This window comes from Xiphophorus hellerii, chromosome 22 (genome assembly GCF_003331165.1).
Source record: "Xiphophorus hellerii strain 12219 chromosome 22, Xiphophorus_hellerii-4.1, whole genome shotgun sequence".
In the NCBI taxonomy this organism is placed as follows: domain Eukaryota; kingdom Metazoa; phylum Chordata; class Actinopteri; order Cyprinodontiformes; family Poeciliidae; genus Xiphophorus; species Xiphophorus hellerii.
In genome coordinates, this window is record NC_045693.1 from 25,746,231 (window position 1) to 25,769,110 (window position 22,880).

A 22,880-nucleotide genomic window follows, 5' to 3' on the forward strand; every position below is an offset into this window, starting at 1 on the left:
ACCAGGAAGGTACCAGACCCACAAGGCAGACGACCTGGAGGCAGCTGTCAAAGCAATTTCGGCTGCCATTACAGCTTTGCAGTGTCACAGGCTGATGGTGCCCTGAAGCAGACGTTCATGTAAGAGGAATTGAGAATTGAGTGCATAGAAATATACATGCTTCCCAGAAGCCTGACACTCATGCTTTGATTGTTCTAAAGAGATATTTTAATTTTCTGAGAAACTGAATTTTGGGCTTTCTTGACCTGTAAGCCTTAATTAAAATTAACAAAGAAAAAAAATAAATAAAAGCTTGAAAAAATATTGCACTTTTACCCAATATTAGGTCTCATAATTCTCTGCTGTTTTGAATTTGTGTGCCTCTCTAACTATTTCATCACGGCACACTGTTCCTCCGAATTATGTCTTGCACAACCCATTTTATGTTTTACTCTGATTTTTTAAGATTTTCACTGTCATAAGGATGTCCAGTTTGCTGGCTGTCGCTGAATAAGGGCAACCTGTTTTGGTTTGTTTGGTCTTTTTGACCGAATGAATGATGGAACTGATTAATCTTCAACATGCTATTATTTTAAACATAAATCTTTCAGTTTTAGGAAACAGATTCTGTTGCCTTGCTTTTACTTGGGCACTAATAATGACATGTTTTCATGCCTCTAGCCACAAGGATGTGGAAGCAAAGAAGATGACAAAATGGAGGACCTGACACAGATGGCTTTATTTTCTTACATTATTCACCACTATGACTCTATTGAATAACTTCAAATATTTTTGCAACTTCTGGTTTTCACAGACACAGGGCCTCTTCCTCTGAAAGTATCCAGGTGTTTTCTCAATCTGCAGTGGAGACTGACAACATTTATTCCTCACTGGCTGAGGGCTCCGGGGCCTTCTAACTCCCTGAAGCGTTACATGACAGACTTCCAACCCTTCAGCTGGGGAAGTAATCTGCTGGCTCTTTCTGGATGAGTATGGTGAGGCAGAGAATCACTACTACAGGAGGTGACTCCTGATTCCTTCATAAGATTCCCTGGTGACTGACTGTATGTTAAAGGGGCAGTAGTATGCATTTTCCAAGCACATATTTACATTTCATAGCACAATAAAATAACCGTTACCTTTAGTTGTTACATAATAAAACCTGTATATAGAAAATACAACTTAAAAGAAATTTTACTTTGTAATCTAAAGCCTTGAAATTGGGCCTCTATGTCTTTAAAAACTCCTGCTCTTTCTGAAACTCCACCTTCAGGAAGTCTTCACAACATGGCTCCTCTATTAACCCTTTAATGACATTTTTACCAGCGTTCCACTGAGAAGTAGCTCTTATAATGCAGCAGCAGCTAATTGCAGCTGGCTAGTCTGAAGGAGCCGAGTGGTGGAGTCGCCGGGAGGACTCTTGGAAGCTGCAGCCCGGAGGACGAGCTTTGTCTTGAAGATGGCGTTGGGTCCAGGAGTTTTACACAGCCGAATGTCTCCCGTATGATGGGAGACATTCAGCTGTGACTGATGTTAAACTCCAAGGGCCTGTTCTTACAGGATTCCAAATAGGGAACACTCAATTGTGTAAAAAATGTATGTTTCATACCAACCAGTAAATAAACTTTGAGGGGGGCGGGTTTTTTGTCTGTTAAATTGCATGGCACAGTAATAAACTTCAATCATGGTATGTTTTTTCTTTTTGGTTTTATTGCATAAATATCCTCAGCAGTCCGGCTGAACCAACCCGTCCCCTGCACACACCTACTGAGAGAACCCTTCTCTTGTCCAATCACCGCTGACGACAGCCACCAGGTCCCTGTGACTTTGCAAAGATAAACGGGTATAGATGACAGGTGGACGGATGATTAATCAATATATCTCCCACCATTGATTTCATTCTCATACTGCGAGTTCGGTGATGGTTCCCAGAGCTGCTAGGAGGTCTTAGTTAAAGGGCTCCTCCGCTGAGGAACCAGGACCCAGATTCTGTCCTTTAGAGAGACGCTGTGGCTGCTGACTTGGGTTAAAATCCTTCTACTGTCTCTTAAAGCTTACAGTCAGAGTGGCTCATCTCTGTGGTGAATAGAATGGGTAAATAGATTCAATTTATATATAGCACTTTTCCAGTAATACTGATCATCCAAAGCATCCTGCAAAAAAGGCTTCAGGATTTCTGCTATGTTGTCATGCAACAGCCTGCATATAAACTTTTTGCTATTATTTCTAGTAACTGAAATCTTATTTCTTATTTTTGTATTATTCTAGACGCAAAACCCCCAAGTCAGTCTGGATCAATCTGGTTATATCTGAACGGCCTGTTTGTCTTGTAAATGGTCTAGAGATGACAAAAAATACTTGTATCCTCAAAACCTCCGAAAACACACACACACAGACACACACGTTTGCGTGGCTATCTTTGGGGTTGATGCATTGACTTCCATTCATCTTCCGATGAAGACTTTCATCAAACTTTCATTTTAAGCCTAAACCAGTAAGGCTACCCATATCCTAACCCTATCCTTTACATAGCTAACCTATCCCTAACCAAAACTCATTTCACACCTTAGTCCTAAATCTAACCCCTGACCTTTGGTCCCCACAACGTAGTATGTGTCAGGAAAATGGTCCCCACAAGGTATTACAAACACACTTTGTGTAATATTTGATAAAATCTCTGGTGTAATTCTCCGAGCAAATTGATACTTTGGTTGAGATTAGATAAAAAAAAATAAAAACATAAAAAATTAAACATTTACCACCAGAAAAGAAAAGCCTCTTTGAAATGTTTTAAGAATAAAGGAGTGTAGGGGAATGCTTACTCTGTTGAATTTATTGTCTCAGGCTAAAATATACATAATGTTATAACTTTAAAATATCTGGAAAACAACAAGTAAATTATGTTTTTGTGGACAAAACACCCAGAATCCTTTTTTTTTTATTTTTACAAAAGTAAAATCAACAAGTTTGTCATAAGAGAGACGACAACCCGGCATCAGAGCGACTTTACTTCACACCTGTCAGTTTAATATCTCATTCAGTACGATTGGAAAACAAACACAGACAGCACAAAGGAAACGACAGTGTCCTTTATGTAGACCTAAACCAGCTGCAGTCCCCTAACGTGTGAAGTCGGTTGCTCTGTTGCCACGGGAGTAGTGACCCTCAAGTCAGGTGAACTTTCTTCTACTGGAACTCATCGGTGGGACTGCTGGCAGGTTTGTGGCCAGGAAGCAGTGGAACAGGAGATGTGGCCTCGATTAAAGCGGGGTTCAAGATGATCGGAAGAGGCATGGATGGGATGCCCACCTGCAGAGGGGAAGCTAACGGCTGCAGGATGAGGGGTGGCTGACTTGGAGGTAATGAAGAGCGGGCGGGAGATGTGCCCGACGGTGCCAGCGGTAGAGATTTTGAAGCAGGTGCTGGAGACGAGTGATCTGGTCCTACGAGGCAAAACAGACATATTATACTATGAATACAGTTGTCTTTTTGACAATTATATTAAATCTTTTGTGCACCAGGGGTACTTTGTCACAAAACGTGACAAAACTCCTATGGCCGGGATTTTTAACGAGTTCATTTTGATTAATTACATAGATTTTAAGGTGTTCAAAATGTTAACGCAGGACATTGTGCGATACAGTGATTAGAGTGGGCAACCCGTTCAGCTTAAGTGAACTGGATTTTTAAACCTTTTTTGGTAACTCTTTATTTGACAGGGTGTCCATAAGACTGACATGACACCGTCATGCACATGAAGGAGTCTTTCTGAATGTCTGACTGTTGTCATGAAGTGTCATTTGGTAAATAATGACACTTTCAATTCAAAGTTGTATTAAAAGTCAATTAAAAGTGTCATTGTTGACAAAATAAGGCAAAGTTGGCACTTTTAATGGACTTTTAATGCAACTTTTAAAGGAACTTTGCATTAAAATGTCTTTATTTACCAAATGACACTTCATGACAACAGTCATAAACATTCATAAAGACGCCTTCTTATTCATGACAGATGTTGTGTCAGTCTTATGCACGCCCCGCCATACAAAGGTTCCACCCACTTGTTTCTGGTACACCCGTAAATCTGACACACAAGTGACATTCGCAAACAACAGCGACGGACGCGAAAGCCGCTTCTCTTCAACCATTGGGGGGAACATTTTGCTTCAAAAACCGAGACGCTGACAAAGAAAATGCTGTTGCGCTCAAGACGTGGTTTAAGGAGAAGCTACTCAAGCCTAAAGTAGCACCTCAATGCTAAACATGTTGCAGCAGCACAGACGTCCCAACGTTAACGTCAGCATCAGCATCCATAGTTCCACATTTCTAAAGAAGCTCCATGAATAATCAGAGCTTTCTGAAACGCCGGAGAATGGGTAAAATAGCACTGATGGTTGAAAAACCTGAATGACAGATTAAAAACAATAAATATCTTTGTCGTTGAGCTCATATGTCTATTTGTTCAAAACTTCAGCAGCAAAAAGGGTTTTTGAATAAGACATCGCGTCTTTTGTCAACGTAGTTTTTGATAAAATTTAATTAACCTCAATTAATTACTTACAGTCCATGCAACTAACTCAATTTAACATTTTTACTCGAGTCGTGTCACTAGTGCTTACCGTTGGCACTAGCTAACTGAGGGTCTTGAGTTGGTTCTTGACTGACGGACAGTGGAGTCTCTGCTGGCGTCAGGACTGTGGAGGAAGGCTGGGCGAGAGAGGGAGACTCCTGAGGGGACGAAGGGCGTTCAGCTGTGGATGCTGACTGCACTGGCTCAGTTTGAGGGCCGGGAGTTGGCTCTAAAATAGCAAAAATTAAAGATAAAACAAGAGCTTTATTCTAACATCGTGTCAAATCATTTGTTAGCTAGCACAGTAGCAGCCAGTTGGGATGGGAAATATGGATTTCTTTGTTTCATTTAATGAAGAATGTCACATGGAGATGAAATATGTTCTTTGATGGAAATCAACGGACCACATCCTACTGGCAGTATTCTGGAAGCAACATTAAATTTAGTTTTGTCAAAGTGAATACCTGCTATAACTGTCTGTTTGAATAGCTCTTCCCTCAGGTGCGGAAGAAAGCACACAATACGTTCCCATGTTATTTCCCACAGGTCCGAGTATCCTGTCCTAGAGTCAGAGCTGCGGAAAATCCCTGCAGTGTCCATAACCAGCAACATGTTCTTTAGAGATTCAGGAATCGCCTCCAGCTGCATAGAAACACAAATAAACAAGTGCATAAAAATAGAAGCGTGGTACTCAGCCACTTAGTACTACCTCATCAAAAATGCAATATATTCTTTTTTAGGTGAGACTAAGGCTACGTTCACACTGTAGCCTGAAGTGACCTAATTCCGATTTTTTGTCAAATCGGATTTTTTTGCCGTGGCCGTTCACACTTCCAAATATACGTGACCTCCAGTGTGAACGGGCAAACGACCTGAATGTCTCCCGCATGCGCAGTAGAGGGCGCAATAACATCAGCATTCTCAGTGTTTTGCCAACCGCCATTAAAAGAAGAAGTGCTCAGTGTTTGCAGAAGTAAACATGGATGCCAACGGTGGAGCATAGCTTACACATTTGAAGTTGTTGTCCGACCGGAGCCAGAATATTAACAACTTAATCCTCGTTATAGTCCGTCATGGTTGTTGCTGCGTATCAGGACGCAGAATAGTGACGTTTGTCGAGTATCAGTGACGTTCAGGTCGGATGAACGCGACCTGGACTTTTGGTCACATTTGAATCGGATACGTATCGGATATCTGGATCGCATTCGAAAAATATCTGACCTGTGTTGTTCAGACTGTCCTGAAAATATCAGATACAGGTCGCATTATGTCAAAAAAGTCGGAATTGAGTCACTTCATACTCCAGTGTGAACGCAGCCTAATTAACTGTATAGGAGAAAAAGTGAGCGTGTGGTAATTGCTATCCTCACCAATAAGTCACTGGATCCTGCATGCATATACTTGTCCATGAAATCCAGAATGGTAAGCCAGAGGGCAGCAAAGGTGGGTAGGGACAGCAGGGGAGAGAGGTGCTGCAAGAAGACCTAGAAAAGCACAAACATACAGGTGCTTAACACACACACAGACCACAATCAATACCCTCAAAAAAAGTTTAAAATCTTACAATTTTAGGCCCAAGCAGTTAAGCGCTGCCAGGGCTTATTGTAATAACAGTGTTTTTTTCTTTCCCCCCAAATGAAGTGGCTTTTTGGAAGCTTTAAATATAAAAACTCACCAAACTTGGTGGACGCATCAGGCCTGTGTAGAATTTACATATTTTAAGGTTGTTGCAAAAATACAACCTTATTGTATTGTAGAAAAGTACCATCCGCATTGAACTTTGTCATAGAGGCATGAAAACTGGTACACTTGTACAATTACTTGTCACAGGCAAAGCCGTGAGTTGGCCTGTGTGGAACCCATGACAAAAAATATGAAATAAAAAAACCAAAAAACATTTCAACAGACACACAAATGAATCTCCTTTCAAGGTGTGTCAGAATTTCATACAATCTCCTACAGTTAAGGTTTTACAGTAAAGTGGTTTTTGGTGGAATCAATTCCCATAATCCCCGATACTGCAGATTTGTTGCAAAACGTGCCGCCACACTCTGTTTTTAATTCCACTTCTTGTATCAATCTTTAAACTCAAACGTTGTGCTTTCCAACAAAGACAGTGAGGTGAATCAGTCCAGCTCCATTGTACCCAGGTCTTCCCCCAATGTGTTATAAGCCTGGCGGGCCACCAGGCTTTACTTGTGCCCCCACCAGGCTAAGCATTGCTTAGTTAGTTAAGTCTAAATGTTTGCATTTTTTAAGACTTTATAGTTGGTGTTCAGGTGTTAATCTTCCAATTTTTCAATAACACACAATTACCAAGTGATATTTTCAAATTTCCTGTCAACTTTAAACATTTTTTCAACTCAAAAACACGACGGGCCGCTGGATGAATGACTGCCATAGCGCCCAACCACCGGGCTTAGCAAGTTTTCTGGGGGAAACCAAGAAAAACAATGAAAACAAAAAGCTATTCAATAGAAGAAACAACCAGGACAGACAGCAGAACAAATGGAAGAAGTTTGTTATACTTGACTTCAAGTCTGAAATGAACTCATGACCCGTCATCAGCAGAGAAGATGTGTTGCGATGGCTGCAAACAGTGAGCGCTGCAGGAAGTGTGGCTTCAAACCTTTGACAGCAGCGTGCAGGCTCTCATTCTGGTCTCCTCCATACCGCCCACATCGGCTGGACTGATGTTGTCCAGTAGCTTTGTTAGCAGAGGGAAAAGCACCTGCAAACACACACATCAATTCAAACTCTTACATTTCAGCTATGATGCAACACTGTTGCCTGGTGTAAGAAATGCGTAGTGCTTTTTAACCTTGTTGAAGCAGGACTCCCACTCAGTTGCATCGAGTGTCTGCAGGTCATGGACAAGTAGTGCTCTCTGGAGGTAAGTGAGGGCCTGCATGCGGACCTGTCGCCTGGCGTCGCAGCACAGCCAGGCGATGCCTGGAGAGCGCGACCAAAGACACATACAAGAGGTGAGTCTATTTTAATACAACAAAGCTCAGGATGTGTCATTCAAACGACTGTTGGCCCTTTTCTTCTCTTAAATCATAATGGATCCTTTTCTCACTGGTTACAGTACGCGATTCAATAACCGTCGTTCACGCAGTCGGGCAGCGAAGTTTGATATTAGAAAATTTGAGAAGTAACAATACCACAGTTGTGCAGTGTTAAAATTATTCTGAAGAACTAACATTTATTAGCAAAATATTTTACAATAAGAATCCCTTAATTTATCACAGAATTCGAAATTTTTAGTTAACACAATCAACTGACAACAGCCATGAAAAAAAAAGAGAGAAAAAATAAATGGGAATAACTGAGAATCATTTCACAACCAGCAAATAAACATTTTTGTCCAAATTGTGAGAATATCTGACATTAAGCAAACTAGTGGTATTTGTTTTAAACCAACAAATCATCACCTTCATGACTTTTAATATGTTCATTATAATAATTCCCTCAGTCTGGGATCCCTCAGCAGGTGAGCTAAGTGTGCGACCGTCTGCGTGTCCCATTTAAAGCATGAAGCTAGATAAAGTATAGAAGTATAGAAAATATGTTGAGAGTTTTTAAACTGCTCCTATGCATCAATCAAACAGCACTCATATCTGTTAAACATAAGGAGAGTTGAAAATCTATTTATGTCCAAATTCAGGATAACGTAATGATCACCTTGCAGCAGTGGGCACCAGCAGCTGGTCCACAAGGTTTGAGAGTCAGCTTCGATCTTTTTGCCAGAAGCCTCTAGGTGGCGCTGTTCCTCTGCCCAGGAGCTGTAGATGCTGGCTGCACGTGTATGAAGGGTGTGCATCAGGTCCAACAGCTGCTTGGGCACAAACAGTAGAATAAACAATCACATCATAGATGGTCTCCATGCATCAGGAACTTCACAAGGTAATCTCAACAAATATTTATACTGCGCTGAGGAATATTCCTATTCAATTGAAGAATGCTTTATTACTTCCACAGTTTTCTTCAACTGGGTGTTGTAGATGTGACTGAAGACCCTCTGTAATGTTCTTCATTTTATGTAAAATCCTTCTTTGCATCATCATCTCCAGAGGTTCCACAGAAGAGAACCAGAACCGTCTAAACCAGGTTGTTGAGCCTTTTTAGGTCCCTGGTTCTGATGCTGCTGCCCCAACAGATGATAGCAGAAGAGAAGATCTGCAGCATCTTGTTGCGAAATCTGAAGGACCTTCCTCAAGACGTTCAGGCTGCTCTGTCCCTTCTTACAGACGGCTTCACTGTTGCGCTTCCAGTCCAGTCTGTTGTCCAGATGAACACCGAGGTATTTATATTCCTCAACCACCTCCCTTTTATCTCCCATGATGGAAATAGGGTTCCCCATCCCAAGTTTCCATTACTTTGTTTCTCCTGAAATCTATAATCATCTCCTTCGTTTTTGTTCACATTCAAGATGAGATGATTGCACCAGATTTTTTTTGTCCACCTTCAGGGAGCAGGGGTGAACACGTAGATGCGCGTCGCCTACTGGACAGGTGCGGGAACTGCGTGAGAGCGTCAACGGTGGCGAGCGGATGGCGTTGCTGGACCTGTCCCAGTTGCCATGAGGCCGGAGCGGCGCTGAGCTGCGAGGGCCGTTCGAGGCTGCTTGCAGCTTTAATTATCTATTGTGTTAAATTCATTTCATTGAATCATTTTTAATTTAATAAAAATAACAATAACCGTTTACGTGTGAGCAGAGCATCAAAAATAAGTAAAGTTATAACAGTTCATTTTACTGAGACTTGAGTTCTACTGTTCCTGGCTCACGCTCATCAACCACATCAATACTCCCAGCAGGTATTACTTGACTTCCTCTGATATAAGTCGTCCTGGCATTGTTTTCTTTGCACCGACATCTTCTGTTTTTATTTTGGAGTGACCCAGTTTAAGCCACTTATTTTTAAACAATCATTTGGTATGCTAACTGTATATGTTGAACTTCGAGCTCACAAACAAACAGTAGCGACGCCAAACGGTTGTTGAAGGACCGCCCCCTGGTGGTCCGGATACCACAGTTTGAGAACGACTGGGTTAGATGTCAGGCATTGCTCCATTACTCCATTATCATATAAAAGTGCCTGGCAAGTCCTTTTAGTGGAGAGAGAATGAGAAACTCTAGGGCAGGGATCCTCGGGGGCCGGTGTCCTCCCGGTTTTAGATGGACTGTGGAGAACTTGACTGCACTGAGGAAGCAGTTCAGCCATTTGATTCACGGTATTGAACCAGGGACACTTCTAAAAGCTGCAGGACGCCGGCCCTCGAGGACTGGTTAGGGTTGACAGTAAATGTAGAACGATGAAAAGGGCTATTGTACTTACATCTTGACTAACCTGTAATGACACGGTGTGATAGCTGGCTGGGACACCCTCATCCTCCTCATCGTCACTGTGAGAACGGGACAGACGCTGACTTGACACTCGACTTCCAACTCGTCTTGTGCTGCCTCCGATGTCTCGCTCCCTCCCCACTGGTTTCTTTCTCATCCTTGACTTGGACTCGTATTTGTGGTTCTTCTTCTTGTCATGGTTCCGGTAACCTCAAGAAGACATTTACCAGGAAAAACATAAATAAAACATGTTTATTGTTTTATTTATAGATCAGTCTACTGTGATCTGCTGGATCACAGTAGACTGAGAACAGACCATTATTAAGTTTTCTGTTGATTTGCAAAGTCACAAGATGATTAATAAATACAGTTCTATAATAATGATACCATTATTTTTCCATATTCACTCTATCCTGGACCAAAAGAGAAGCCAGTATAAAGTCTGTGAACCAAAGTAGCAAAATAATATTTAAATAATATTTAAATTTGTCTTTGCAAATTAAACTAACAGCCAGCAGAATTAGACACAACTCTGAGTTTGACAGAAAAACCTCGTCTCAAACTAACTAGGGGAGAAAAGACTTGAAATCCGTAGCAGAATCTGATTTTCTTTTGCTATCTTCTCCCCTTGATTATGTGTTCGGGATTTTAAAAAAAATCTAAAGTTTATGCCAGTTACTCATGTTGTAAATTGCTTCCTTTGGAAGCTTGCTCAGACCTCCCAGAGTTTATGTGCTATATTACGGTTTTTAAGTAATATTTAAATTCGGCATCTTAGAAAGTTGTATCCATACAGGATCATGCTCTCCATTAAACTGTCAATGTGTCTATAAAACTACCACCTTTCAAAAGATCATTTACCAACAGAAATGCAGTAAAGCACACCAAATTTACAGATGCTTAGCCTTAAGTCTGCGCAGATTCTAATCATTCAGAAGATGACCAGGGTCTTTAAATCAACACAGGGTTGGCCGTAATTTCATAGCTTGAAAATCAATTGCAATCAGTTGCAAGCAGGACTTTTACTCTGAAATTTGGAGTTCTTTTTGTGGAATCAGTTCCCTCTATGAGGATCAAATGTTCTGGAGGTAAGAGCTACGGACTCCACCATTTCATGTTAATTGTTTCTCATCTCCTAACCGAGTAGAGGAGCTCTTCTCAGAGACATCACATCTGATACATGCGATCTACAAGAGTCACCATCATGTACATGTGTTGATTAAATTTCTTGGATACTGATGATGTTGTAAAAGAACTCTGATGACGTGATGATGACAAGCATTTCAGAAAAGGATTGGTGTTTCCCTGCTCTTTTTTCACCCTTAGACACAGCCACACCACAAACTCTCTAACATGCTTACACTATTGATCAAATGTAACTGTAAATCCTGGAGGTAGAACTGTACTTAGTAATCAACTGTGTTAAAATTTAGAACCACAGACTTTCAATATCGACACTTTACTGAAACAAAAATCTTGTACGTGGAAAAGTGGTTTGTCATCATTTCCAGGGTTTCCCCCAGTGTATTATCAGTAAAGCCTGGCGGGCCACCAGGCTTTACTTGTGCCACCACCAGGCTAAGCGTTGTTTATTTTTTTCCAAATTATTTAAAAAAAAATTGTATTATTTAAAGATTATATAGTTGGTGTTCAGGTATTTATCTTCCGATCTTTTGATAACACATAACTATCAAGTGATATTTTCAAGTTTCATGTCAACTTTAAACATTTTTAACTAAAAACACGGCAGGCAGCTGGATGAATCATTGCCCTACCGGGCTTAGCAAGTTTTCTGGGGGAAACCTTAATTTCTGTAGGCATTTTGGGAGATATTCTGGTTGAGAATTCATGCCTTCAAGAGTCTATACACTGTCAGACAGCAAAGACCAACACATAAAGGCCTCTGAGACTAATACATTGTCATTTATTAGTTCTTGAACCCCAGAGAGAAACACAGCAATGCTAAAGAAAGTTTCAAGCGTATTCTCACCTCCATTGAGGCTGGCCTCCACAAACACACGGATGGTCCGAACACACAGCTCAAAGTTGTCGGGGGTGACGTGGGCGGCGTCACGGACAATAAAAGAAAGTGTTTCCACACACTTGATGAGAGACTTGGTGTCATGCTGGCCGAGGTCCTGACCCAAAGTCAGGCTGTACTGGTTGACCAAAGGGTGATTCAGCTGAGCTTTGGAGTTTACTGGGGTGGGCTTACTTGTCTCCAAATCAACTTTTCCCACCTAGTGAGTGAGGGGAAAAGAAAAATTTTAATTATATTCAAAAAATAAAATATTAAACGCAACTGAGTTTAGCTGGTCCTCCAGTAAGAAATTCTCTTCTATTATTTCACCTTATATTCTTTAGCAGAAAATTGGATATTTAGGAAATGCCTTAAATTCTACAACTGAAAAAAATATTGCCTTTCGGTTGTACTTTTAAGTTAAATTGTTTACATTCCTTACTGAAGATAAAGTACTAGAAAAACAAAGATGCTGAAGAATTGTAGCCACCGACTTGTGATGTTAAATCATTCAACAATGTACATCTGTGAGAGCCAGGGCCGGCCCAAGGCATAATCAAACTAATGGCCCTTTTCCACTGGTTCTAACGGACCCGGCCTGCATTACGAACAATTTTTAGAGGCATTTTTTTCCAGGCCGCTCCCTGCCACTCCTGTTCACTGATGAGCGTAGTCAGAAGTACGAGCAAAGGCAGAAGAAAAACAAACGGTGAAAAATTTTAAACATATGGACAACGAGATGCCGGCTTTCCTGTGCATGGAACTTCAATGTTCAGCGGCAGCTCGGTATTGAACCTCTCGCTTCAATATCAGGTCCTTTTTGTCGACATAGTGGAGAGAACATTAAGCCTAGCTTAGTGTGTATAATTGTAGTTCAGACAAATGATCCATGGATACTTTCAGAGCCATGCAAGTCATTAGGCTATGGTGAAATCAAGGCTATCAAGGCTACGTCTGGACCACCAGACATAACAGACATCGGAACATTACCGTAACATGGAGCTTATTGTTTAACATTACCTGTCCATTTCGAAGTGTGAGGACTTACCACAAGCCATCCACTGCTGGACACGTCCACGTCAGTAGTGGAGCGAGGCATCCTGGTCTTACTGTGGTCTGTGTACACCTCTGAGTCAGATGTGTAGCCGCGGTCTAAACTGACTTCATTGGAATGATGAGAGGACAGCTCACTGTCCGACTGTGCACCTGCAGGCAGGAGGGAAACCAATGCTGTTTTACAAGAGGCATTTTATGTTCTTTGTATACCGTTTTAAACAGCACAGTTTGAACAACGCGAGACTCAGAGAAACCTAATGTTTATGCGATACGCCATGTTTGAAAGTAAATCATTCAAAACCTACAGGTGCTGCTCGTTAAAATTAGAATATCAGGAAAAAAAGCTTCATTTATGTCAGTAATTCCATTCAAAAAGTGAAACATGTGTATTATATTTATTCATTATTTACACACAGACTGATATATTTCAAATGTTTAGAACTGACAACAAATGAAAACCCCAAATTCAGTATCTCAGAAAATTTGAATATTGTGAAAAGGTTCAATATTGAAGGCACTTGGTGACACACTCAATCAGCTAATTAATTAAACACACCTGCAAAGGCTTTTAAATTGTCTCTCAGTCCAGTTCTGTAGGCTACACAATCATGGGGAAGACTGCTGACCTGACAGTTGTCCAAAAAATGACCTTTGACACTTTACACAAGTAGGGCAAGACTTAAAATAAATTTTAATAGACCAAATTTCCTTTGGTCTGCTGGTTTGTAAATTATCGCCTTGAAATTGGGCCTCTGTCTCTTTAAAATCTCCTGGTCTTTCTGAAACTCCGCCTTCAGGAAGTCACCACAACATGGCTCCTCTATTAAGCCTTTAACAACACTTATACCAACGTCATACTGACAAGTATTTCTTATTAATGAGCTTAGCAGATGCGCAGTTCATCTATGTTTTTGCTAATTGCTGCAGGCTAGTCTAAAGGAGTTGAGTGGGGGAGTTGCAGGGATGGATGCTCTGTGAGGTGGAAGCTCAGAAGCTTGGAAACTGCAGCTGTGGAGCTGCGCCTTGAAGGCGGTTCTGGGTCCCACCGAGTGTTACGAGCAGCTGAATGGTTGCCATGGAGGATTAAAGGATTTCTCAAACACCCAGGAAGGATGTAGGTTTTTGATGAAGGAATATCACAACACGATGGAAAGCTCAAAAAAGCCGATTTTACATTATACTGCCCCTTCAAAAATCTGAAATGAACGTAAGAAATGTAACTTTAGGGAAATATTGAACCTGTTTCATTGTCAGCAGAAGAAGAGGTAAGTTGGAAGGAGGCACGAGGTTTAACTCCGGCTCCAATGCACTCCAGGAGGGAGAAGAGTGTGTACCAGTCGTCTGTACAGTGGATGTTGGCTGCATTCGTCTTTAGCAGCTCATGAAGGCCATAAGCAATTTCCCTACTGATCCGGGACAAGACGTGCGGCTTCATCATGAGCAGGAGACGTAGAGAGAGAAGGACCTGTGGATGAACAGGAATCGTGATAATGCAGTGAAACCTTTAAACGCATTAGAAATGATCTCCATTTTGCGCTCATCTCAAGCACGAAAATAAACATAAATGGGGAGAATCAGCAGAGAATGATGCAGTTCTGATGTGGAGACTTGTTTCACATCACCTTGAGCATTATTTAACTGATACATGAGTAACAATAGCCATTATGACACCATTTCCTCAGTATGTTTCTAAAAAGTTTGATAATTTGTTTTCAGGTAAATGAAAACATTCAGTGCTGCAGCACAAAAAAGTGACAAATCTCAAATCCCAAAGTTTCTTATAATTTAATTCTCATTTTAGCAAGCTAGTCTAAAATCTGCATTAAATTAATAACATAAAGGTTGACCTTATGTCCTGATGTCTAATAAAAATGTTCAAATATCAATTTTTTTTCCATACCACCTCTTATTCCGTCTGGTAGCAGGTCATTTTATTTATGTAGAGCATTTTCAGCAACAAGGCAATTCACAGCATTTTACAAGAATTGAAAGGAAATACAAACAAAATAACAAACCAAAAGAAAGAGAAAGAGCAAAAGAAGACAAAGAATCTAATAAGGTTGATCCAAAGTATGTAAACTAGATACTCCTGTTCAGGGTTGCTAGATCAGTATCCGCCGGTCTAATTTCTAGATTCTAAGTTTGTTCTAATCCCTGTTCTGGGTTGATAGATAAGGATAAGTAAGTAGGTATCCTCTGGACTTTCTAAGTATGTTCCAATCTGTAAAAGTAATGAACTAAATGTTCCTGTTCTGGAAGTAGTTTTTCGGGATTCTAAGTTCGTTCTAATTCCTTTGGTCTGCTGGTTACATGTAGTGAACCATAGACCATCACAACACAGTGGACTTAACCTTAAAAGATTTCAAATAAGGAGCAATAAATTGTAACTTACAAAAACAAATACAGGAAGCCTTTCTTTAAAGTGACAGACATGGGAAATGTGACGGAACCTGATGCGAGTAAATGACTAGTCAGATCCGCTTTTCCTCCGGCCTGTAAATGTTTGCCCTCCTCCATACTGACAGTCTGTTGCTCGGTTCTGTACCTGAGAGCTGATCTCCTCCCTGCGCAGCAGGCGGATTGCGAGTCGGAGCAGACCCACCACAGCTCTCTCCACCAGGAAGCAGCTCTCTGTGGCATGAACACACTGGTGATAGAGATGGTCCCGGACGGTTTGCCAGACACACGACACGCGGTCCCTTCAAGCGCAAAAACAAACGTTGATTCAGTTAAAACCAATAAACAACACTGACCGTTTAGCAAAAGCGGTAATTGTCTTTCTGAGCAACTCGCTTCTCACCTGTTCTCCAGAACAATGCGCAGCAGCATCTCCAAACAGAAGGCGGCATCCTCTTCATCATAGGTCTCTTCATCTGGGCTCACAGATATCAGTGCCTTATAAGAGGAAAGGGAAATCAGTGTTTTTGTTTTTAAATGAGACATTTCTTGAACCTGCCCAACAAAGAGCTCTGGTTAAATAAATGCACAGCAAAAAACACTTGACAGAAAACATGAGACATCCAGTCAGAAAGATGAAAAACCTTCATAAGCTCCTGCAGAGACTCCAGCTGGAGAAATTTACTCTCAGTGATCAACTTCTCTGGGTCGCATTGCTGCAAGACGATAAAAAAGACAGCAGAGCAACATCTGAATGGATGATAAGTTCTGGAGAAGCTCTATACATTTTCCATATGGGAAAATTGTTTGAGATCATTTTTGAAACTGTGTGGCTTACACTGACTTATGTAAGCAATTGTGCAAACCAGGATGTTTTTGTCATTAATTTACGCTTGTAAATAGTTTCAACCAGAACACAACTAAAATAATAAAATGTCTGGACTTATGATACGTGGCTTAGAATTAAAACTTGTTGATAAAAAATATAATGCGTTGTCATCATTTACCTTAATGCAGAGGATGGCAGCTTGCTTGGCTTCCTGATTTTCTGTGGTTGGTCCTCTGAGTCCTGACTGCTCAGCTCCACTTGGTGTCAACCAGTTGATAAAACTTAAGACTGCTGATTCACCACTGTAATGGAATAGATAAACACATATATAAATATATATACATACATACACACACAACCACACAACCACACCCCCGCAGACACGCCTACATACAAACATATAGACACACACACAGATGAGAATGAGTTTACCGATTTGAAGGCATTTCTTCTCTCTGAAGCGAAATTTTTCCGTTTGGCTCCACAAAGTCCTCCATCTGAGGAATAATTGTCGTGTTTGAGCAAAGAACAGCAGGTGGCAGCAAAGTATGTAAAATACCATCTCAATTTTTATTTTTTTTTTTGGCTTTTTCTTGATCACATTGAAGCCCTACCAAAGGCAGAGCTCAGATGGTATACTGACCTCCACCATGGCCTTTGGCAGGAGCTGGGCTCTGAAGAGCTGCAGCATGGACTCCAGGATGTTCTTCCAGCCCTCCCTCAGGATGTTGCCGTGCTTATGAGCCAAATCAAAAACCGTCTTGGCAGCAGTCTGGGCTTTGTTGTTGCTACCAAACACGGTAGGTAGGTTTTCCACAGACTGCCAGGAAGAACACATTCAAACAGTATTTCAAATGGTATTTACAATTACATTCACAACTGCTGCTTGCTGGCTAAAAACTGAAACAATTTGTAAAAAGTACCAGAATAAAATATTGATTTTTTTTTGTGCCTCAGTTTTTCTCCGCAAGTTGCGCCTTAGCGAGGTGCTTTTCTTAGCCTTCGAACTCTGAATTAATTCTGGTGGAACTTGAACACAGTGGGGCGTCCCAGCTTAACAACGATCCCGACTACAGATCAGAAATGAGCTCGGAATATCAATATTCCACAACGCTTTCCTCCCGCCAAATCCTGACCGCAGCACATTGAAAAGCCTCCGAATACATTACGTCAGAAGCTTGTTGATGGCTACAAAAATAATGAGAACACCGTGAGATGTCATCGACAGCGACTCACCTCACTGGCCAGAGTTGTGAACTTGCAGAGGGAAATAATCAAGTTGTCAAACACGTCACTGCAGCCATAGTGAGCAGCTATCATTGCACATTTTCTGAAAGACAGAAACCCAAATTATTATGCGGGATGAATCAGCTAACATATCCTATACTTTATAGCCAGCTGTTAATTTGAGCTAAAACATGCATTTTCTACCCCACTGAGTTAACTGTAAACAACAACAAGTTTTATCAAAGACAAAAAAAAAAAAACAATTCAACTAAAAGTGGAGATCTTGATGCAGAAGAGTAAAGATGAAGCTTAAAGCAACTGCTTTCTTGTTTTTTGTACGTCATTCATAAGTTGCAGTTTATCACCTCACTATCCGATGATTCTATACTCATGTACCTGAACCCGGTGATGGCCTTCTGGATGATGTTTTCATCAAGGCTTTTGTCAAAGACATAAGACAAAGCGGCGATGGTGGGACCCCAGGTCATGGTGAACAGGTCGTGGTCGTAACTGCCTGGCGGCAGGTGGAGGAAAAGCCCCTCAGGAGTGGCACCGCGGTGCAGCAGCACACTCCAAACGTAGTTCTCTTTCACTAAGCCCGTCTGCTCGTCTGGCATCACAATCTCTTCACTCCTGAGCAGTAAAATATCGGTGAGGCGATTTCAGAGATTAAGTACAGAAGCAGAAAATAAAACAGAAAATGGAAACACAAAAAAGTTCTTTAGAAAAGAAGTCAATTTAAATTAAAAGTTATGATAAGGAATCCAAATTTAGATTTATACAACAGTATTGCAATGGCAAGTTGAAGATTTAAGACTTAACTGAAATGATTAACTGATTGATGTATTTGGAGAAAAAAACATGCTGCACATGCATACATACTGATTTATTATTATTTATTTATTATTGTTAGTGGTAAATGAGGCCATGCTAATAAAAAAAAAACAAGACTGAAGCCATCTTTCAAACTTCTACATCAACACAAACGCAGGTAAAAAAAAAAAAAAAGAAGTGAGTCCAGTTCTTAAAGGGGCAGTATTATGTGTTTTCCAGGTAATTGGTGCAGTTTCATCAAGTTACTATGTTACCTTCATTTAGAAAAATTCTTAATATGTCAGCATTTAATATTGGGCGATGGTGACGACAGTGGTTGGACACTGCAGCCCTGAGGAGGAGATGCGCCTTGAAGGTGGTGCTGGCATTTTGGACAGTTGAATAGTTGCCATGGAGATAAAAGTATTTCTCAAACATGAATACAATTTTGTTCCACATATGGTAGTGGCACGAATGGGATTTTTTATTTATTTATTTTTGCGGATGAAAAGATTGGAATTGGGCTATTCAGACTGCCTTGAAAAAGTTGGATATGGGTCACATATGGGCAAAAAAAAAAAAAAAAGAAAATCTGATTTTGATCATATTCGCCTGCTGTTTGAACGAAACCAACGTCAACAATACAACAACACAATGGAGAAAGAAAAACTGAAGACATTAGAATGGTTTGTTGAAGAACATTTTGGGTTAATGAGGGAGAAGAGCTCCTTTGTTGTATTCTGGTTTCTTACTTGATAGCATTGTAGATGTCCTCCAGCATGTCCTGGTCAAAGTCCTTTTTTTCATTAACACCCTTGAGATTTTTCTTGAATTGCTGTTTGGGAAAACAGGACCAAACAAAGAAGAAAAGCTTACTAATGCTTTAGAACAGTTCAGCTTTATTTCCCGAGACAACCCCAATATGGACAGCAGTGCATGTGTTTCTACAGCCTTGCTCAAAGGAAGAAGCATTCTGGATTTGGTAAAAATGAACATCAAACCAACATTTAAACAGCCAAGGATGGAAACGTACTTCTGTGTCATTTAATACGCTTAAGTTCAATAGTTAGGAAAACAGGGATTAAACCAAAGAGGTTTGTGTAAATAAACATAACCACCTAGTGACGATTGATAGCCTCAAGCCTTCATTGGCAGGGTATGTGATACCTGGGGGCTGGACAGAGAAAATACCAGCTACTCTGCAAGGTCACAGAGAAAAACACGGGCAGACAGAGGCAGAGATCGCTAATGGTGCTAAGAATCAAACCGTTTCTATCAAAACCGTTTCTTGTTCACAGAAAAAGCACACGACCGTAAATATACCCTCAATCAACAACTTTGGCAATATGGGATCAACTGCTAGCTACAAACATCACAAAACAGACCTCATCTTCACCTCATTTGACACAGCCCTTTATCAAAGACAGACTACTTTATTTATTGTAATAGTTCTTCCAGCAGAAACTGTGGTGCAGACAGTTTCTGTGTGGAAGACTATGTTCTACAAAGGTGCTGTATAACAATCCAACACATCCACAGACAAGAGCCTGAGACGGTCAAAAAGGGAAACCTGCCTGTCATTTGTCAGTGAAAGCAGCCCACCCACAGACCACTCACATGTTCCCTGGAGACTATGTTTAGTCTTCAGCAAATGTCAATCAAAGAGGAAAAAACAGGGACAGCAGATGTCAGGCCCACCCCCTTCTCCGCTCTGTCTAAGAGCATTTCATCTCAAACAGGGGCCATCATTGAAGGAACAGTTGGCAATGGGTTTTCTCACCTGCCAACCTGGATGTGGGAAAATGCTAGCAGATCCAAGAGACTGCTACACCATGAAAACCACTACCATAAAACAATAGGCAGGAAGACGGGCTGAGTTAGCTTCACTGTGACTGTAGACTCACTTACCTCTATGGTCATGGGAATGTTCTGCTTTCGAACGTTGTGGTTGTGTTGATCAGTGTTCAGCATAATCACAGCATAAGCCAAAGCAAAGCCTGCATCATTGTTCATGAAAGGGGAACCGTTGACTTTCTGCAAATATACAAGACAAACAAACAGCATAAGAACAGCACACACAAACCTGCTGAGTTTGTTCAGATCTACAGCCACTGTGGGCCATCTCAAGTGTTATACATGTTCAACCAACACACTACTGCCATTTTGAGTAATGTATCCCCCCAAAGTAACTGTTAAATATTTAACATTGAAAATATTTGTTTCAATGTTGAGTGACCTGGTATGCACAATGAATAAAACTACAACATTTCTTATGAAATTAAGTTCACAAATACTAGCAAACCGTGGTGGAGCTTCAAAAGCTACCTGCCCTTAGCAAAACAGTGGCTTACAGTTAAACGTGACCATAAACGTCAGAGAACTTGGAGCAGAATCTGTCCTTTGGTATTTTTTTTAACTCTTATTTTACAGTAACTTGATTATTATCCAAAATTTCTCATATAATTGATATATTTTTATTGAACGTATCCAACCACAGGTTTCTAGGAAAGCTGCTCCAGATATCTAAATTACCTCTCTTGTCTAACGTTCCTGAGCATTTACACTGTGATAACCAGTTTTACAGGTTTCAGGTTTCATTATAGCAGGAGAAAATGGTTGAAACAGTTGAAACTTACTAATGATATTTTTACACCATCAGAAAATGGCGTACAGTTGAGAACAGTTCTTATGGTAATGATAAATAAATCTCGCTTCATCAACAACTTGTTTATTGCAAAATCAAACATCAATTATGATTTTTGTTGTTCAAATACAACCCCAGAAGCACAATTCCCCATAAAGGCTGTTGTAATGTGAATCCTAATGTTTAACCGGGAGCTGTTACGAAAAATGAATGATTAAGTAATCTGGCAATCTTAATTTCTGTCTTTCCCCCGACCCCATCAAGGCACTAGTTAAGATGTGGCACCTTTCGCATTTGTTTTTTTTTAACTCAGGTCAAATGGAACGTGATGCAGCAAATAGGAAGCTATGCAAGACTTACTTGCCAGTTGTCTGTAAAAGTTTCCAGCAGTCTCTGAATTACAGGAGCCTCTCCGGGAAGCCTGAAGGCCTCTAAATAGAGCCGCAAGGCCTCGTCAATACGAAGACCCTGGAAGGTGAACGTACTACCAAAAAGGCCTGTGTTAGAGTGAGACTTTATTGATGCATGAAATGACAACAAACACGTATGATATTTCGCAGTACTTCACAAAGCTGTCCAGGAGTTCCACGTTGTTGCGGTCGCTTATGTACTCCCCGATCATCTTTTTGTCCAGACGGGGGTTTTCTCTGAGCCACTGCGCCACCTGCTTGGTGTCCAACGGGTCGCTAAGCAGGCCTTTCTCCTGAAGGAACTGGACTCCTTTCTTAGGCTTCTGGTTAAACTGCTCTGTGCCTGTGATAAGAAGCTAAACACAAGACAGGTCCCAGGCAGTTTATATACTAATTCTGGATGTGATGTTAAATAAAAATAAAAAAAATCTAAATTAATCCAAATCATTTACTTTTTTCTTGGTTCTAATTTCCAACAACTCCAGTGACTCGGGTAAACACGTAGAGAAGCGGGGAGGCTTTTTTGGTGCTTTCTTCTCTGTTGAAGAAAAGAAAACTGATCAACTCCCCAATCGAATTCTCACAAAATGCTTTAAAGGAGGAGGGTTTTTTGGATTTAAACATCACCGGTATCAGTGTCTCCTTGATCCTCCTGACCCAGTTTCATCTTCTCAGCCATTAGGAAGCCACTGGTAGGCGGATATCCTGACACGTTCGCCGCTTTAGGAGAATTATTAGGGCTGCCTTTGCCGTTAAGATCTGAAGAAATATTTTGCATCTCGTGTTACACGAATAATAATTTATACAAATATTTACTTTCCATCAGTAATTCTAATGGCAACGATGGAGCAAATGCAACGTGATACCAGTTGTTAGGTCTGCTCCGTTCGAAGTGGATCCTTCTTCATCTGCCAGTAGTGTGTCTGACTGGTTCTGCTGAGTTGTGCTGTTTACTACCTTGGATTGGCAGTGGCCTTCAATGCTGTCAATCACCGTCAGCAGGGCCTCCAGTGACAGCAGATGAGTGGTGTAGAGTTGCCCTGACACAGGAAACGCATTCTGAAAAGGCAACAACAGCCTTTTATTTTTATTTTTACAGGCCTTTATTTGAAAGTAGTTCGACAGGAAAGAGGGTAATGAGAGAGGGGGAAGACATGCGGCAAATGTTGCCGGGCCGGAAGTCGAACCTGCGACCACCGGCACGAGGACTAAGGCCTCAATACGTGGGTTGTGCTTTGCCGCTGCGCCACCACAGCACTCCTGTAACCGTTCAATACTATCTGTTTGACTCCCAGACAATTATTTATTTTATTGGTGTTGACAACCACCAGTAAAATTGAAATAAAAGCCCTTTAACAATATTAAAAAAAGATTGTACCCCTGGAAATGTCTGACATTAATATTCAAGTCTATCCTATCAAAAGAGCATCTTATTTTAAAAAATTAACTTAACCCTAGAAATGCCATTAAACATATTTATTTTCTGCTACCAAGCACATTCCATTCTTGCAAGGATGGCTTCGGTCCTTTACGATCTCACACCTAAAAAACTTCAAATTCATACCTGCACAATCCTTATATCTGGCTGAAC

At 40.9% G+C, this 22,880-nt stretch overlaps 1 protein-coding gene and 1 long non-coding RNA gene across 5 annotated transcripts in view; one reads left to right on the top strand and one right to left on the bottom strand.

Annotated features, from left to right (window-relative positions):
- The first annotated feature begins 2,063 nt into the window (after nucleotides 1-2,063).
- Nucleotides 2,064-2,702, top strand: LOC116712779 (uncharacterized). Its single transcript, XR_004337668.1, has 2 exons — nucleotides 2,064-2,208; nucleotides 2,440-2,702. It is a non-coding gene; the product is annotated as an uncharacterized LOC116712779 (long non-coding RNA).
- Nucleotides 2,703-2,893: 191 nt separating this feature from the next.
- Nucleotides 2,894-22,880, bottom strand: part of gbf1 (golgi brefeldin A resistant guanine nucleotide exchange factor 1) — a 60,186-nt gene continuing 40,199 nt past the window's right edge. For 2 of the 4 annotated variants that reach the window (XM_032552611.1, XM_032552609.1), the window contains 26 exons: nucleotides 22,156-22,348; nucleotides 21,917-22,048; nucleotides 21,742-21,827; nucleotides 21,443-21,645; nucleotides 21,240-21,363; nucleotides 20,144-20,269; nucleotides 18,988-19,070; nucleotides 17,819-18,055; nucleotides 17,432-17,525; nucleotides 16,839-17,015; nucleotides 16,628-16,692; nucleotides 16,374-16,497; nucleotides 16,011-16,082; nucleotides 15,770-15,864; nucleotides 15,515-15,668; nucleotides 14,209-14,434; nucleotides 12,962-13,119; nucleotides 11,884-12,133; nucleotides 9,898-10,103; nucleotides 8,231-8,381; nucleotides 7,368-7,498; nucleotides 7,176-7,277; nucleotides 5,917-6,030; nucleotides 5,011-5,188; nucleotides 4,596-4,775; nucleotides 2,894-3,422 (listed from right to left, as the gene is read on the bottom strand). In XM_032552611.1, the coding sequence (XP_032408502.1) occupies nucleotides 3,166-3,422; nucleotides 4,596-4,775; nucleotides 5,011-5,188; nucleotides 5,917-6,030; nucleotides 7,176-7,277; nucleotides 7,368-7,498; nucleotides 8,231-8,381; nucleotides 9,898-10,103; nucleotides 11,884-12,133; nucleotides 12,962-13,119; nucleotides 14,209-14,434; nucleotides 15,515-15,668; nucleotides 15,770-15,864; nucleotides 16,011-16,082; nucleotides 16,374-16,497; nucleotides 16,628-16,692; nucleotides 16,839-17,015; nucleotides 17,432-17,525; nucleotides 17,819-18,055; nucleotides 18,988-19,070; nucleotides 20,144-20,269; nucleotides 21,240-21,363; nucleotides 21,443-21,645; nucleotides 21,742-21,827; nucleotides 21,917-22,048; nucleotides 22,156-22,348 (3,918 nt within the window). In that variant the 3' untranslated portion in view covers nucleotides 2,894-3,165. Of the gene's footprint in view, nucleotides 3,423-4,595; nucleotides 4,776-5,010; nucleotides 5,189-5,916; nucleotides 6,031-7,175; nucleotides 7,278-7,367; nucleotides 7,499-8,230; nucleotides 8,382-9,885; nucleotides 10,104-11,883; nucleotides 12,134-12,961; nucleotides 13,120-14,208; nucleotides 14,435-15,514; nucleotides 15,669-15,769; nucleotides 15,865-16,010; nucleotides 16,083-16,373; nucleotides 16,498-16,627; nucleotides 16,693-16,838; nucleotides 17,016-17,431; nucleotides 17,526-17,818; nucleotides 18,056-18,987; nucleotides 19,071-20,143; nucleotides 20,270-21,239; nucleotides 21,364-21,442; nucleotides 21,646-21,741; nucleotides 21,828-21,916; nucleotides 22,049-22,155; nucleotides 22,349-22,880 lie in introns of all 4 variants that reach the window. The other 2 variants (XM_032552610.1, XM_032552608.1) reach the window with 1 other exon arrangement.